This window comes from Rhizophagus irregularis, chromosome 25 (assembly GCF_026210795.1).
Source record: "Rhizophagus irregularis chromosome 25, complete sequence".
In the NCBI taxonomy this organism is placed as follows: Eukaryota; Fungi; Glomeromycota; class Glomeromycetes; order Glomerales; family Glomeraceae; genus Rhizophagus; species Rhizophagus irregularis.
Window position 1 is genome coordinate 3,217,875 of NC_089453.1, and position 13,099 is coordinate 3,230,973.

The 13,099-nt window shown below is 29.6% G+C and overlaps 2 protein-coding genes across 2 annotated transcripts; one reads left to right on the forward strand and one right to left on the reverse strand.

The window, feature by feature from the left end:
• Positions 1–206: 206 nt before the first annotated feature.
• Positions 207–1,235, reverse strand: OCT59_017113 (uncharacterized protein; the record flags this gene model as incomplete). Its single annotated transcript, XM_066146146.1, has 3 exons — positions 207–479; positions 541–699; positions 1,230–1,235. 3 exons carry the CDS (start codon positions 1,233–1,235, stop codon positions 207–209), a joined length of 438 nt encoding a protein of 145 aa, XP_066003868.1.
• Positions 1,236–3,653: 2,418 nt separating this feature from the next.
• Positions 3,654–4,539, forward strand: OCT59_017114 (uncharacterized protein; the record flags this gene model as incomplete). The annotated part of the gene is made up of 3 exons (XM_025327279.2): positions 3,654–3,765; positions 3,843–3,889; positions 4,363–4,539. The coding sequence occupies 3 exons, from the start codon at positions 3,654–3,656 to the stop codon at positions 4,537–4,539; spliced, it is 336 nt and encodes a 111-aa protein (XP_025172100.2).
• Positions 4,540–13,099: the final 8,560 nt, after the last annotated feature.

Below are 13,099 nucleotides of genomic sequence, written 5' to 3' on the forward strand. Positions count from 1 at the left end.
GTCGTAACTTCAACATTATTTTTGTTCTTTTGTTTTTATTATTTACCTTTTTAGTTTCAATTTTCTCATTAATAATATCTATTGACTTATTAGCCAAAAATGAAGGATATATTTTCACGTGTCCCGAAATTATATCTAGCCTATCATACCATCCCCAATCTTTACGTTCTGATTATTATGCTTCTTAACACTTTCATATTTTTTTATTAAGCGTGTAAGTTTATCTTAAATAAATAATTAAAAGATTCCTCTTTATATGGTAAAATATTCTTTGCCATATCATTATAAAATTTAGTTTTATTTCCTTTAGACCAAGATGTGAAATTTTCTTGAAGATAATCAAGTAAAATCTCAATTTCACTATTTTTCCAACCAGATTTTTCACCAGGATCTTGATCTTTGTCATCGTCATCTTTTTTCTTAGCATGAGATTGTTTAGAAATACACGTCTGAGAAATTTCATCATCTTCATCTCTAAACTAAAATAAAATGTAATAAATATTTTATATTCACAGTTAAAATATACATTACAAAACTTACCAAATAAGTTTCATCGTAATTTTCATCTAATTCAAATAAAGTGGAAGACAAATGAAGTATTTGAGGATCGTATTGCTGTTGAAAAACATATTGTTCTTGAAAAGGAGGATGAAAGATACGTTGCTGTTGCTTTTGAAGCTGGCTTCGCTGCTGGTGCTGCTGAGGAGGTTCAGAAAGAACACTTTACTGTTGCTGTTGAGGTTGAAGAATGATATTTTGTAATTGTGGTTCAGTAAGAATTGGTTTAGGTAAAATTAAACGCGGAGCAGTTTGTGAGATTAAACGCGTTTTCTTTTGAGCTTCAGCTCCATAAGAAGCAGCAGAAGCCCTATAAAAAAAAAATGTCCAGTTTTTGTTCAGAAATTGTCCGCCTATATTTTCCGGACAAAAACAGGATCTATAAACATCCGGAATATTGCAATATTCCGGACATTCATAAATAAGGAATTCGTCCGGTTTTTGCCATATATTTGTCCGTCATTTGTCCAAATTTTGATTATTCATAAATAAGTAATTTGCTTATATGATTTACTTTATAGTTTTTTTTAGCAGTATTATTTATTTATTCAAATTAAAAGCATAACAATTAAAATCATAGAGTCATAGACTATTTATTATATTATAAAAACAATAACTTTATTATAAATTAATCAATTAATACGATATGCTCCACTAATATTATAATCTACTTTCATTAAAATTAAGATACAAGTAAATTTAACCTTGCTGAATAATTTTACTTAAGCATAAAAGAGTAGTTTCATTTGAATAAAGTGATGAACTTACGTTCTAAAGTTGGAAATAGAAAAGTAAAATTCAAAAATTAGTATTCAATTAAAAAATGCAACTTATCTACAAATATTGTACCTACACTTATGAAAATCTAAATTACAAGTAATTTCGACCTCATTGAACAACTTTACTTAAGCACAAAAGGGTAATTTCATTTGGTGAAAGTGGTGAAATTACGCTCTGAAGTTTAAAACAGAAAAACGAAAATTTTGAAAACCAGTACTATTATAAAAATCATGATTTCCTCTATAATTATCATACCTATGCATATGAAATAAGTATAATTTAACATTGCTGGACAACTTTGCTTCATAAAAGATAGCTTCATTTGGCCAAAGTGATGAGATTATGCGTGAAATTACGCTTCAAAACTAGAAAATAAAAATACAAAAGTAAAAAGAAGAAATTAAGGTACTATATATTATATAAAATATTATAACTTTACAAGAACAAGTAATAAAAACTGAGTTAAAAGAGTTTATTATGTGTTAGTTTGTACTTTTGAAAAAAAAGGGAAAAAAGGGGGAAAAGATTTTTTTTACAGCTATCACGTAAACAATAAACAAATAAACAAATAAGGTAATCACGTGATATCAGTGACGATCATTTGAATTTTGATCTTAATAAAATTAATGTTTATGTAAAGCGAAAAAATCAACTGCACGTGGTACAGTAATTCTATAAAATTAAATTTTTTATTGTTCAACCATTAATTATTGAATATAGTAGAGGAAAAAGTTGTGAGATATTTTGCTGTAACTGTCAGTTATATACACTACATTCTCGTTAAATATGGTGGATGATCAAAAAAATTCAGACGAATTCCGGACGATCAAAAATATCAAATTCCGGATGATCAAAATTCCTTGGACATTTTCCAGACATATTCTGTACATTCAAAAAATTCCGGACATTTTTTTTGGGCAAATTCCAGATGATCAAAAATTCTGGACATTTTTCTAGACAAATTCCGGACAATCAAACATTCAGAAAATTGGTTTTCGTCCTAAATCCTGCAATATCTGGACAATTTCCGGACATTTTCTGGATGCACCCGGACATTTTTAGATACAATTTCCGGACATTTCTTTTTTATAGGGAAGAGTTAGGACGTTTAGTTGAAGTTTTTCCGTTAAATTGTAATTGATTCATGTTCTTTTAAAATAATTCCACCTTTTTTTTTGTTCGCAAAGTTCGGATCGTCGATCAGGTCACACGATTTTGTCAGCCAATAATTATCTACTCAAAACCCGATCAAAAATCCGAACTCGAAAATGCATTCCTAACATGTGATCAAAATCAAAATTGAGTACTGTACTTTGATCGGCTTATTGAACGGTTAACCTTGGTCACCTTATTTTTCGTATAATGAAATATTTTCTTTTTTAAAAATGGCAAATAAGCAATACCATGAAGGTATAGTAAACTTTTTGAGGGCGCATATTAAAACTTTACTAAGCATCAGACACGTTAAAAAAAAGCGATCAAAATGATACACATTTTTGTTGTTGTTGATCAGGTCACACAATTTCATCAGCCAATAATTATCAATTCAAAATCCGATCAAAATTCCGAATGATCAGAATTAAACAGGCCTAATATCAACATTATCTACACGTAGCCATCACTCGTAAACTGAGTAAAAAAGAAATACCAAAATTTGAACATCTTCATTTAAGAATGTCAGCAGCAAATGGCCAGCATTTTTGAATTTTTAAGCCCATTTTCTGTTTTACTAAAAAGAAAAGCTTTATCTAATCGCGAAATTAAAAATTTAAATACTTTTGGAGATGATTAAAATTAAAATTTAATAATGAATTATTTATTATTAGATCCAAATATTAATTATACTTAATATTTAATTATACTGTAATAGGTGGCGTCTTCGATAAGAATTTCCGGTGGGTTTCTTCCTTGTTTTGCGCACCAATGTCAGTTAGCACTTGGTGACATTTTTAAAGAATCTTCAGCTTTAAAAATTGCCTCTAGTAAGCTATTATAGTTGCAGCTTACTTTAAAAATGCGAACAATAGTTATTTTATTAGTAAGTTGTGAGATATGCAAAAAGAGCTATATAACAAATGCTATTCAATTGTAATACCTGGTGAAACAGTCACTATTATTGTTTTAAAAGTCTTGTTCTATCTAAACAGGCTTTACGAATAAATATATTCTTTTTATTTATATAATCAATCAATTAATTAATTTTTTATTTTCATAGAATCTGGCAATTCATCTTGACAAGTTGGTTCATCAAACACTGATGAACTTTATCTAAATTCAGAATTTTGTCAAATACTCTAGATAATAATTGGTGGGAAATGATTGAGCTTTTACCAGGATATTTATTACCATATTGTAGTATCTTAAACAAACTTCAATTTGATAAAGCACGTTCATTTGAATTGGAGCCGATTTCAGATCCAAATTTAGGTAATCAAATGATCGATCGACTAGAAAAGAGATGATCAATGTACTCTCTTTTATGCTTCATCCAAAATATCGTCTAGGATATTTTAATCCTGAACTTAATAATTTATCATACTTCTTTGGGACGGTATTTAACATATTATTACAAAGCATAGTTGAACTCTTTAATGATGAACTTTCGGACAATTCGTAATGTCTTTAAATTTTGGTCTTTTGTAGCGAACTGGGTGCAGTTGCTTTAAAAATTTTTGAAATGTGCGTGAATACAGCTTCGGTTGAGAGAATACGTTCATCTATGGATTTTTTACATACAGCTCGTCATAATCGATTAACATCGAGATTTTATTTTTAACTATTTTTTAACAGTATTTTTTATTATTTTTAACTTTTATTCTTAATAAGTGGATGGAATTTTTATATTTAACGATTGGAATTAATGAATGAAATTTTTATTAACTTAATGAATGGGATCAATGATTAGGATTTAATGATCAGGAATTTTTTATCTTTAACGATTGGAAATAATTTTTTTATCTTTTAATAAATGGGATTTTTATTATTTTTAACTAATGGATTTTTTTATTTAATGATTTTTTATAGTATGATAAAGTGTTGGCAATGTGTCAACTTCGTGCATTTATTAATTTTTTACTAAGAGAAAACACAAATTCTGGATCCGAATGTTGTGAAGATCCCGAAGTTGAAGATTTTGAAATTCCTGAAGATATTGAAAATGATGAAGATAATAATATTATTAATATAGAGCATTGGGAGTGAGAATTGAATGAATGGGATGAGAAGTTAATAGAAGTAGTGGCACGAATAGAGGAGGAGGTATTAAGAGAAAATTTAAATAGTAATTTGGAAGGTGATCTTTAAATGAATATACGCATCCAGCAATAGATAAAAGAGAAAATCTTTAAATGCTCCTAATTACTTAAATGAAATGTTAAATATGTAAATTGTCTAAGTGTTAATAAATCTTTGTTTTTTATTGGATAAAATATTTCACGTGATTAAGATGCTTCCAAACTTTCAATAAAAATCTATTGGAACTGAAATAGGCGTTGGAATCGGAAGATGGAAGGTTCAAAAGTTAATTTATATGTCTGGAAAGGGATTTCTTTTATTACTAGTAACTTGGATTAGACTATGTCAATTTTGTATATAATCTTTTAAATCAAATTACACAAAATATTGATATCTTTCTCTTTAGTATTAGACGAAACCACACTGGAAATATATTTAATAATTCCAAATTATTACACTAAGATAATAAATCCAATGAGTGACTCTACCCCGATATAAACGAGTGATACGAATAGTAGTAGAGTATGGTGGATGTGTTGAGTAGAGTATAACGTGGATGTGACATTATACTCAAGTGATAAATAAACACCTCGGCCCAAGCGGTTTGGCCGGGTGTCTATTCATCACTTGAGTATGGTTCACACCCTTTATGTTACACACCGCTAAACATCACAATACTCTACTCAACACACCGGCCCTACTCTACTACTTTTCGTCTTACCTGATATAAACTATCATGATAAAATAAGTTTAAAATAGCTGTGATATTCACCTTTGTCCAATTACTGTTCGAACCAAGTAAAAATAAAGTATGAGATCAGAAAGCTTCGAACGCATCATATCGATAATCTGCTGCAAACCTCTTAAAATGTTATTCTAAGTCAATAGCATCCCCATGAGAGATACATTCTCGAATTCGTTCAATAAAACACAAAAAATACATTTATTAATTTCGTTGTTATGATAAAGAATATCATTCCAAAAAAATAATCCATATTACAACATAATTGGATTAATCACTACAAAAAAAATCAAAATTTTTTAATAAATAATTGCAAATTTTCGAAAATAAAATTATATTAAATTTACCTTAGAAGATTCAGGTTCAATGATATCAATGTAAGGCTTGATCATTTTAAATCTGTTGATAAATTTTTCTATATTATCATTGGGATATTTTAAAGGCTTTAAACGATCAATGAAGCCATGAAGGTATAATTGAGATCAATTTCAGACGCGATTTTAAAAAGGATGAGTCAATCAAATTTAATCTGAAAAGCATTATGATAGGTTATAACAATTGTATACATTTGATCTATTTGATCTTTGGTATAGTTACTTTCTTGTTATAATCTTTAAATGCGTTGAGTAAGAAAAGATGATGACAATTCATATAATCCACGAGAATTTATCTGTTGCCTTTGAACATAATATTCTAAGGGAATACATAAAAATAGTTGTTTTTCTCTAAAATTGACATCAATTCTATCGATAGTAAATTTAGGATTTGATACATGAATCATATGACCATTGTGAAGGATTAATAAATGTTGATATTTTAAAACTTTAGGGCTATTAATTTCAATAAGAAAAATTGTTTATTTTCCATATATCAAATTGATTGTTCCTCTGAACATGCAAACGTGCGATTGTCTCCAGTATCAATTCCATAAAATCCTTCAAATTCAAAATTTTCTCTAGATATAGGATCAGATTTAGGTATGAATAGCATATTTATATTGAATACTAGAAATAATACAAGATCAGATTTCCAATATGTTGTCGAAGTTCTACAATAGGCCTTCCCCATGCTCCATCACCAAGAACTACAAGCTACCCAATGTTTCCGATATTTTCTGACAAGTGGACGTGAAACGTAAATGTTTCCATGAAATTAAAGTTTGCATGAAATATACTCTCAAACTTGATGAATAATGGTATAATTTAAAAAATATTTAATTATGAAATTCAACAGAACAAGTAAATATTCTACACATATTCCTTTTCTTTATTTTTATTGCACACTTATCAAGCATACAAAAACAAATTCGGCTCGACGGCGTATAGGTATGAAAATATACATACTGTACTGTATATACAATAACAACGCCACAAACATGACGATTCCTATCTAAGAATCTAAACTAAAATAATAACTATCCTTTAAGAAATTTTCTAGCTCTACTACTCGTACTACCTACACTACTATGTATCTTTTGAGCGCTTGTTGGTATCAGAAATTACTTTTTCAGGCGCACTTGATTCATTCCCGCAATCTTCCACTAAAAGTATCATTCAAATTACTGTACTCATGAATTTGTTCCCACGAAGGGGTAATTTGCCTTTTTCTTAGTTACGATATTCTTCCACTATTTTTACGGAAAGGTATTTGAATGAAAAAAAAAAAAATATGTAAACAATTTATATCACGTACAATTCTTATTATTTAAAAGATCTCGACGCAATTTCATATTTTCTACCCTATAAAAAAGAAATGTCCGGAAATTGTATCTAAAAATGTCCGGGTGCATCCAGAAAATGTCCGGAAATTGTCCAGATATTGCAGGATTTAGGACGAAAACCAATTTTCTGAATGTTTGATTGTCCGGAATTTGTCTAGAAAAATGTCCAGAATTTTTGATCATCTGGAATTTGCCCAAAAAAAATGTCCGGAATTTTTTGAATGTACAGAATATGTCTGGAAAATGTCCAAGGAATTTTGATCATCCGGAATTTGATATTTTTGATCGTCCGGAATTCGTCTGAATTTTTTTGATCATCCACCATATTTAACGAGAATGTAGTGTATATAACTGACAGTTACAGCAAAATATCTCACAACTTTTTCCTCTACTATATTCAATAATTAATGGTTGAACAATAAAAAATTTAATTTTATAGAATTACTGTACCACGTGCAGTTGATTTTTTCGCTTTACATAAACATTAATTTTATTAAGATCAAAATTCAAATGATCGTCACTGATATCACGTGATTACCTTATTTGTTTATTTGTTTATTGTTTACGTGATAGCTGTAAAAAAAATCTTTTCCCCCTTTTTTCCCTTTTTTTTCAAAAGTACAAACTAACACATAATAAACTCTTTTAACTCAGTTTTTATTACTTGTTCTTGTAAAGTTATAATATTTTATATAATATATAGTACCTTAATTTCTTCTTTTTACTTTTGTATTTTTATTTTCTAGTTTTGAAGCGTAATTTCACGCATAATCTCATCACTTTGGCCAAATGAAGCTATCTTTTATGAAGCAAAGTTGTCCAGCAATGTTAAATTATACTTATTTCATATGCATAGGTATGATAATTATAGAGGAAATCATGATTTTTATAATAGTACTGGTTTTCAAAATTTTCGTTTTTCTGTTTTAAACTTCAGAGCGTAATTTCACCACTTTCACCAAATGAAATTACCCTTTTGTGCTTAAGTAAAGTTGTTCAATGAGGTCGAAATTACTTGTAATTTAGATTTTCATAAGTGTAGGTACAATATTTGTAGATAAGTTGCATTTTTTAATTGAATACTAATTTTTGAATTTTACTTTTCTATTTCCAACTTTAGAACGTAAGTTCATCACTTTATTCAAATGAAACTACTCTTTTATGCTTAAGTAAAATTATTCAGCAAGGTTAAATTTACTTGTATCTTAATTTTAATGAAAGTAGATTATAATATTAGTGGAGCATATCGTATTAATTGATTAATTTATAATAAAGTTATTGTTTTTATAATATAATAAATAGTCTATGACTCTATGATTTTAATTGTTATGCTTTTAATTTGAATAAATAAATAATACTGCTAAAAAAAACTATAAAGTAAATCATATAAGCAAATTACTTATTTATGAATAATCAAAATTTGGACAAATGACGGACAAATATATGGCAAAAACCGGACGAATTCCTTATTTATGAATGTCCGGAATATTGCAATATTCCGGATGTTTATAGATCCTGTTTTTGTCCGGAAAATATAGGCGGACAATTTCTGAACAAAAACTGGACATTTTTTTTTTATAGGGCTAATTCCAATTCTTCGAACTCCGCTTTACCCTTACTGAGTTTGAGTTTTCGTTCCCAAAGTGCAATCTCACATCCCACATGAGAACAACTCTCATCCGAGCAGGAACAAATATCATCTTCCTCCAACAGTCACTGTTTTAAAATCTTTCTGATTATTTAACATATCTTTTCTGAACCTTCCAATCGTATTGACCACTTCCTTCCCATCCAACTCATCTCCTAAAGCATGCGCGATTTCTTTGTCCAAACTTATCGATTTTTGCAAGTAAATACCGATAATCCCCTGTTATTCCTTTGGTAATCCATTTCCCAATTGTGGCGCTCTTATCTTCTTGAATGATATCGGTTCATTTTGGCTGCCCTTCCTGGCAAAAGGATTTTTCCAGTTCTTTAATGCCTCTTTCATCTCCGCCGTAGATAACGTCCGTCCCTTTTTTGACAATCGCACTTTTTTCGAGACAGGGCTGATTTAATTATCCAAACCCTTCAACACCGTCTTCCGTCGCACTTTTTCTCTTACAACCTCTTCGATCTGAAAGTAGTTGTAGTTACAAATGATATCGAATCTCCATCTACACGTTTTCCATAACTAAAATCATATTTCTCCAACTTACTTATCCCATAATTTAAATTCCGTGATGTTTTTGATATCGTCTTTCTAAATTTCTTGTATGCCTGGAAAATAGTTTTTTCACGAATATCGGCCACGCTCATCGAACCTGGGAACCATCTTAATCTGAAAACTTTTTCTTTGAATAGCACTAACGTGTACAAGTATTCGTGTACCAAGTATTCTCCTTGAATTTTTTCTTCTTCATACGTCAAATAGATCAAAGACTTGACTTTTTGATATTTGAGTTGTTTTTATCGATATCATTAAAAGCCGACTCTTATAAATTCATTGTACTTGGCTTGGTAATGTTCGATTGCATCAGTTACCTTCCAGTTTTCTGCGTAGTTGTACGAAAATAAAGTGAAGAAAATGATGGTATAAGATACAGTATTATATAGCCAACTGTTATTGTTAGTCATTCACCAGAATACGCGTCATGTAAAAAAAATTAAAAAATCAAAGAACTACTTTCATACTTTCATAGAGAAAAGTCTGGGAATTTTTGATTGCAAAAAAGGATGATTTTATAACTAATCAGATTGTGATATAATTATGTCGTAATTATCAAGTTGCACAAGTTCAAATAAAAGATATACTTATTCATTGTACGTTGAAAAAGGATTTGTATAACATGAACCACGTGACTATAATGCACATCGATCAATGAACTATACTTTTGCAAAGCAACCATATTTTTCTCCCTACTCTCAAACGTATTCAAATTCCATCCATACTAATCACCTTTATCATTAACCTTTTCACCAACAGGAAAAAGAGCATTTTATTCCAAGATTAGCTTGTCGATCCCTACGACATCATCAATGGTATAGAGTAGAATCCATCTGCCCTCTATTGTGGGTTATTTACTAAGATCCTATGTTCGAGGCATTTAATCAATCTAACATCTAACTTTCCAGACGATATCTTCAGCCAAAAACTAGAAATAAAAGTTCAAGGTTATTTGGAAGACACTACATGGTTAACAGACAACCTTAAGAATCTCTACACCTAATATTATTCAACCATGCAATGGATGCAGGTTACACTTTCCATATTATGTCGGCAACCAGACAATTTACCTAGTGAATTTATTATTTGTGAGACGCAGTATTATATCTAGTTTAGTATTTAAATTTTATAGTTGATATTATGACGTGTATAACTCCGGGATCATGAGTATAGGCTGAGCCATATGTAATGTTTAGTATTACATAGTTCTTGTGTTCACATTATTCATCAAATTGAAGGATTACGTATAAGGAAATAGAGTTGAAGATCAAAAACTGAGAATTTTGAGGTCAGAAACATTACTTTCAGAAAGAGGATTTTATCAGGTTGAAGGTTTACTAAACTCAAAATCCGTCAGAATTAAAATTGGATGACTTCAAAGAAGGGGAGAAATAAAATACTTAGGAAATATTTTAAGAAAATCATTTCTTATAAATAGGAGCAAACTTGAACTTAATGTAAAGGGGTAATTTATCAGGAATTAACAGAATTTATTTTTTTATTAATATTATATTTTGAGAATTAACTTATTAGGGAATATTATTAAACCAAGCATTTATATTATTTAACTCGTGTAATTTAGATTGCGGTGGCAACGTAGTTTTACTGCGGGCGTAGATCTTACGATACTCTACAACACGTGACCCGAAATTACGATTTGCAAATTTTCGCGTGATTTTTATCTGCGCATTGCGCAACCCGAATTTTCAAAATGCTTATCAAATTAAAAAGACTTTACATACATTCAAACCCAACAAACTTCACATTATTCCTAATATTCAAACCTTACAACTGAAACTTCAAATATTGAGTTAAATTTTTCTTTAAACGTTTTTCAATTAATCATTTATTTTGCGTTCAAATTTATTGTTAGGTATAGAAAATTGTAAAAAAAAAAATTGTAATAAAAGCGTGTTTTAGATTCTAAAATATGTAAAAGATATTTTTTAATTACCCATAAAATCCATATTTTCATTGAGACTCGCGAGATCGATCCTAAAAAAAAGGAAAGCAGAAAGAACATTAAAAGTGCTCTCGTTCATCAAGTAAAAAAAATAAGTTTTCTTTGAATAAATTTAGGAGTTTGCATAAAATATACATGTTGCCGAATTTTTTTTCAATTTCAGCCGTATTTTGGCTTCAAAGAAGCTGCTTATATGTAGATTTTGGAATAGACCTCGAATAATTTGTGCCAGATCTGCAGCAATTTTTAGCAGACTTCAGAAAGTTTCGGGCAAAGCCGAAATAATCTCGGTCAGGCTTTTCTCTTTTTTATTGTAAAGTACGAGAAGAAATTTACGATTATCGAATTGAGTAGAATTTAAAGTTTCGGTTATATATTAAATACAGGTTGCCGAAAATTTTAGAGGCTGCCGAAATTTTACAAGCGAAACTCCTTAAAAATCTTGCTTAATATGTTCGTCAGACCTTGATCAACCTATTCGAAGCCTTATGTTATCCAGATCTATGAAATCAGTTGATTTTACGGCTGAAATAGCCGAAATTCGGCATGTATATTGTAAAATATGCAATTCCTTTATTTCCTTGACTGACATCATTACTCAAGAAAGAATAAACTGACGAGTCGCTTTAGACAAGCAGTCAAGCGTTTTGTTCTCTCAGTTTGTTCATAACTTGAACAACGATGCCAATATAACAAATCTATTTTGCTAAGAATAAATAAACTGGCAGTTCGCTTTAGACAAGCAGTCAAGCTTTTTTACTCCCAGCTTATTCGTAACTTAAGCAAATAAAAATGTTATCTCTTTTTTAACTGTTTAAAGAAAGTACTGGTTCCTCCTCTAGAACCGTAGACTTTAAACAGGGAAATTTTTTTAAAAAAAGAGCATAAAAGAGGAAACACTTTGGTCTCGCTCATTAACCAAAACGCACCTTTCAGTTGCAAATTATTTCCTTCGCCTTATTCTTTTACTCTTGCTTGTATATAATTTGTCTTCGGCAAAGAGTTTAAGGTTTTTATTATTCTATCAAAAAGTTTGTACCTGTTGCTTGGTAAAGAAAGTGAAGAAAAGAAAGTGAAGACTGAAGAAATGAAGGTTGAAGGTTATAAGGTACCGTATTATATAGCTATTTATTGTTTACATAGACGCGTATGGCGCGTATTCTGTTATCTGTGTTATCTGCTTGTGAAATGATTTAATTTGTATGATATAATTATGACATCAATATTATCAAGTTACATAAGTTCAGATATAGAACTCCGATTTTCACAATTTGACTAATGTGGCTTTGTGTGTAATGGTCGTGACTATATTAGTCAAATATGCTTTAATAGCTTTAATAGCTTTAATAGCAGCGTTCCCGTAAGATATTTTGGTCACGTGCACGATCATTACTTTCCTTTTTAGGCGTTATGAATATTCTCGTCTTTTTTTTATTTTTTTCTTTTTAACCTTTCCGTTATATTTTTAAATGTACCATAAATTTTTTTTTTAAAGTTAGCACCGCATTTTATTTATTAAGAGTAATACATAATTTTCTAAAATACATAGAGAGGTATGGTTAACTAAATTAACGATAACCCATAATTAACCAATCTAAACTAAAAAATATTTTATATTATTATTTTGTTTTAAAACTGGTTTTTTCGAACATCGCTCTAATATGCACATACCACAAGATGTACAACGATATAAATGTGCTGCGGCACGGCACGCTGGCTCTCGCCCGCAATAATTATAAACGTGCTGCGGAGTATTTTATGTCGCGTTTAACTTATATTTCTACAAAAAACTTTTTCATACAAAAAACGCGTTCCCAATTTTATCCCAAATATTAAAAAATGAGCCGTCAAATATTTTTATTTAGCCCTAAATTTAATAAGAAACAAATCTATAGT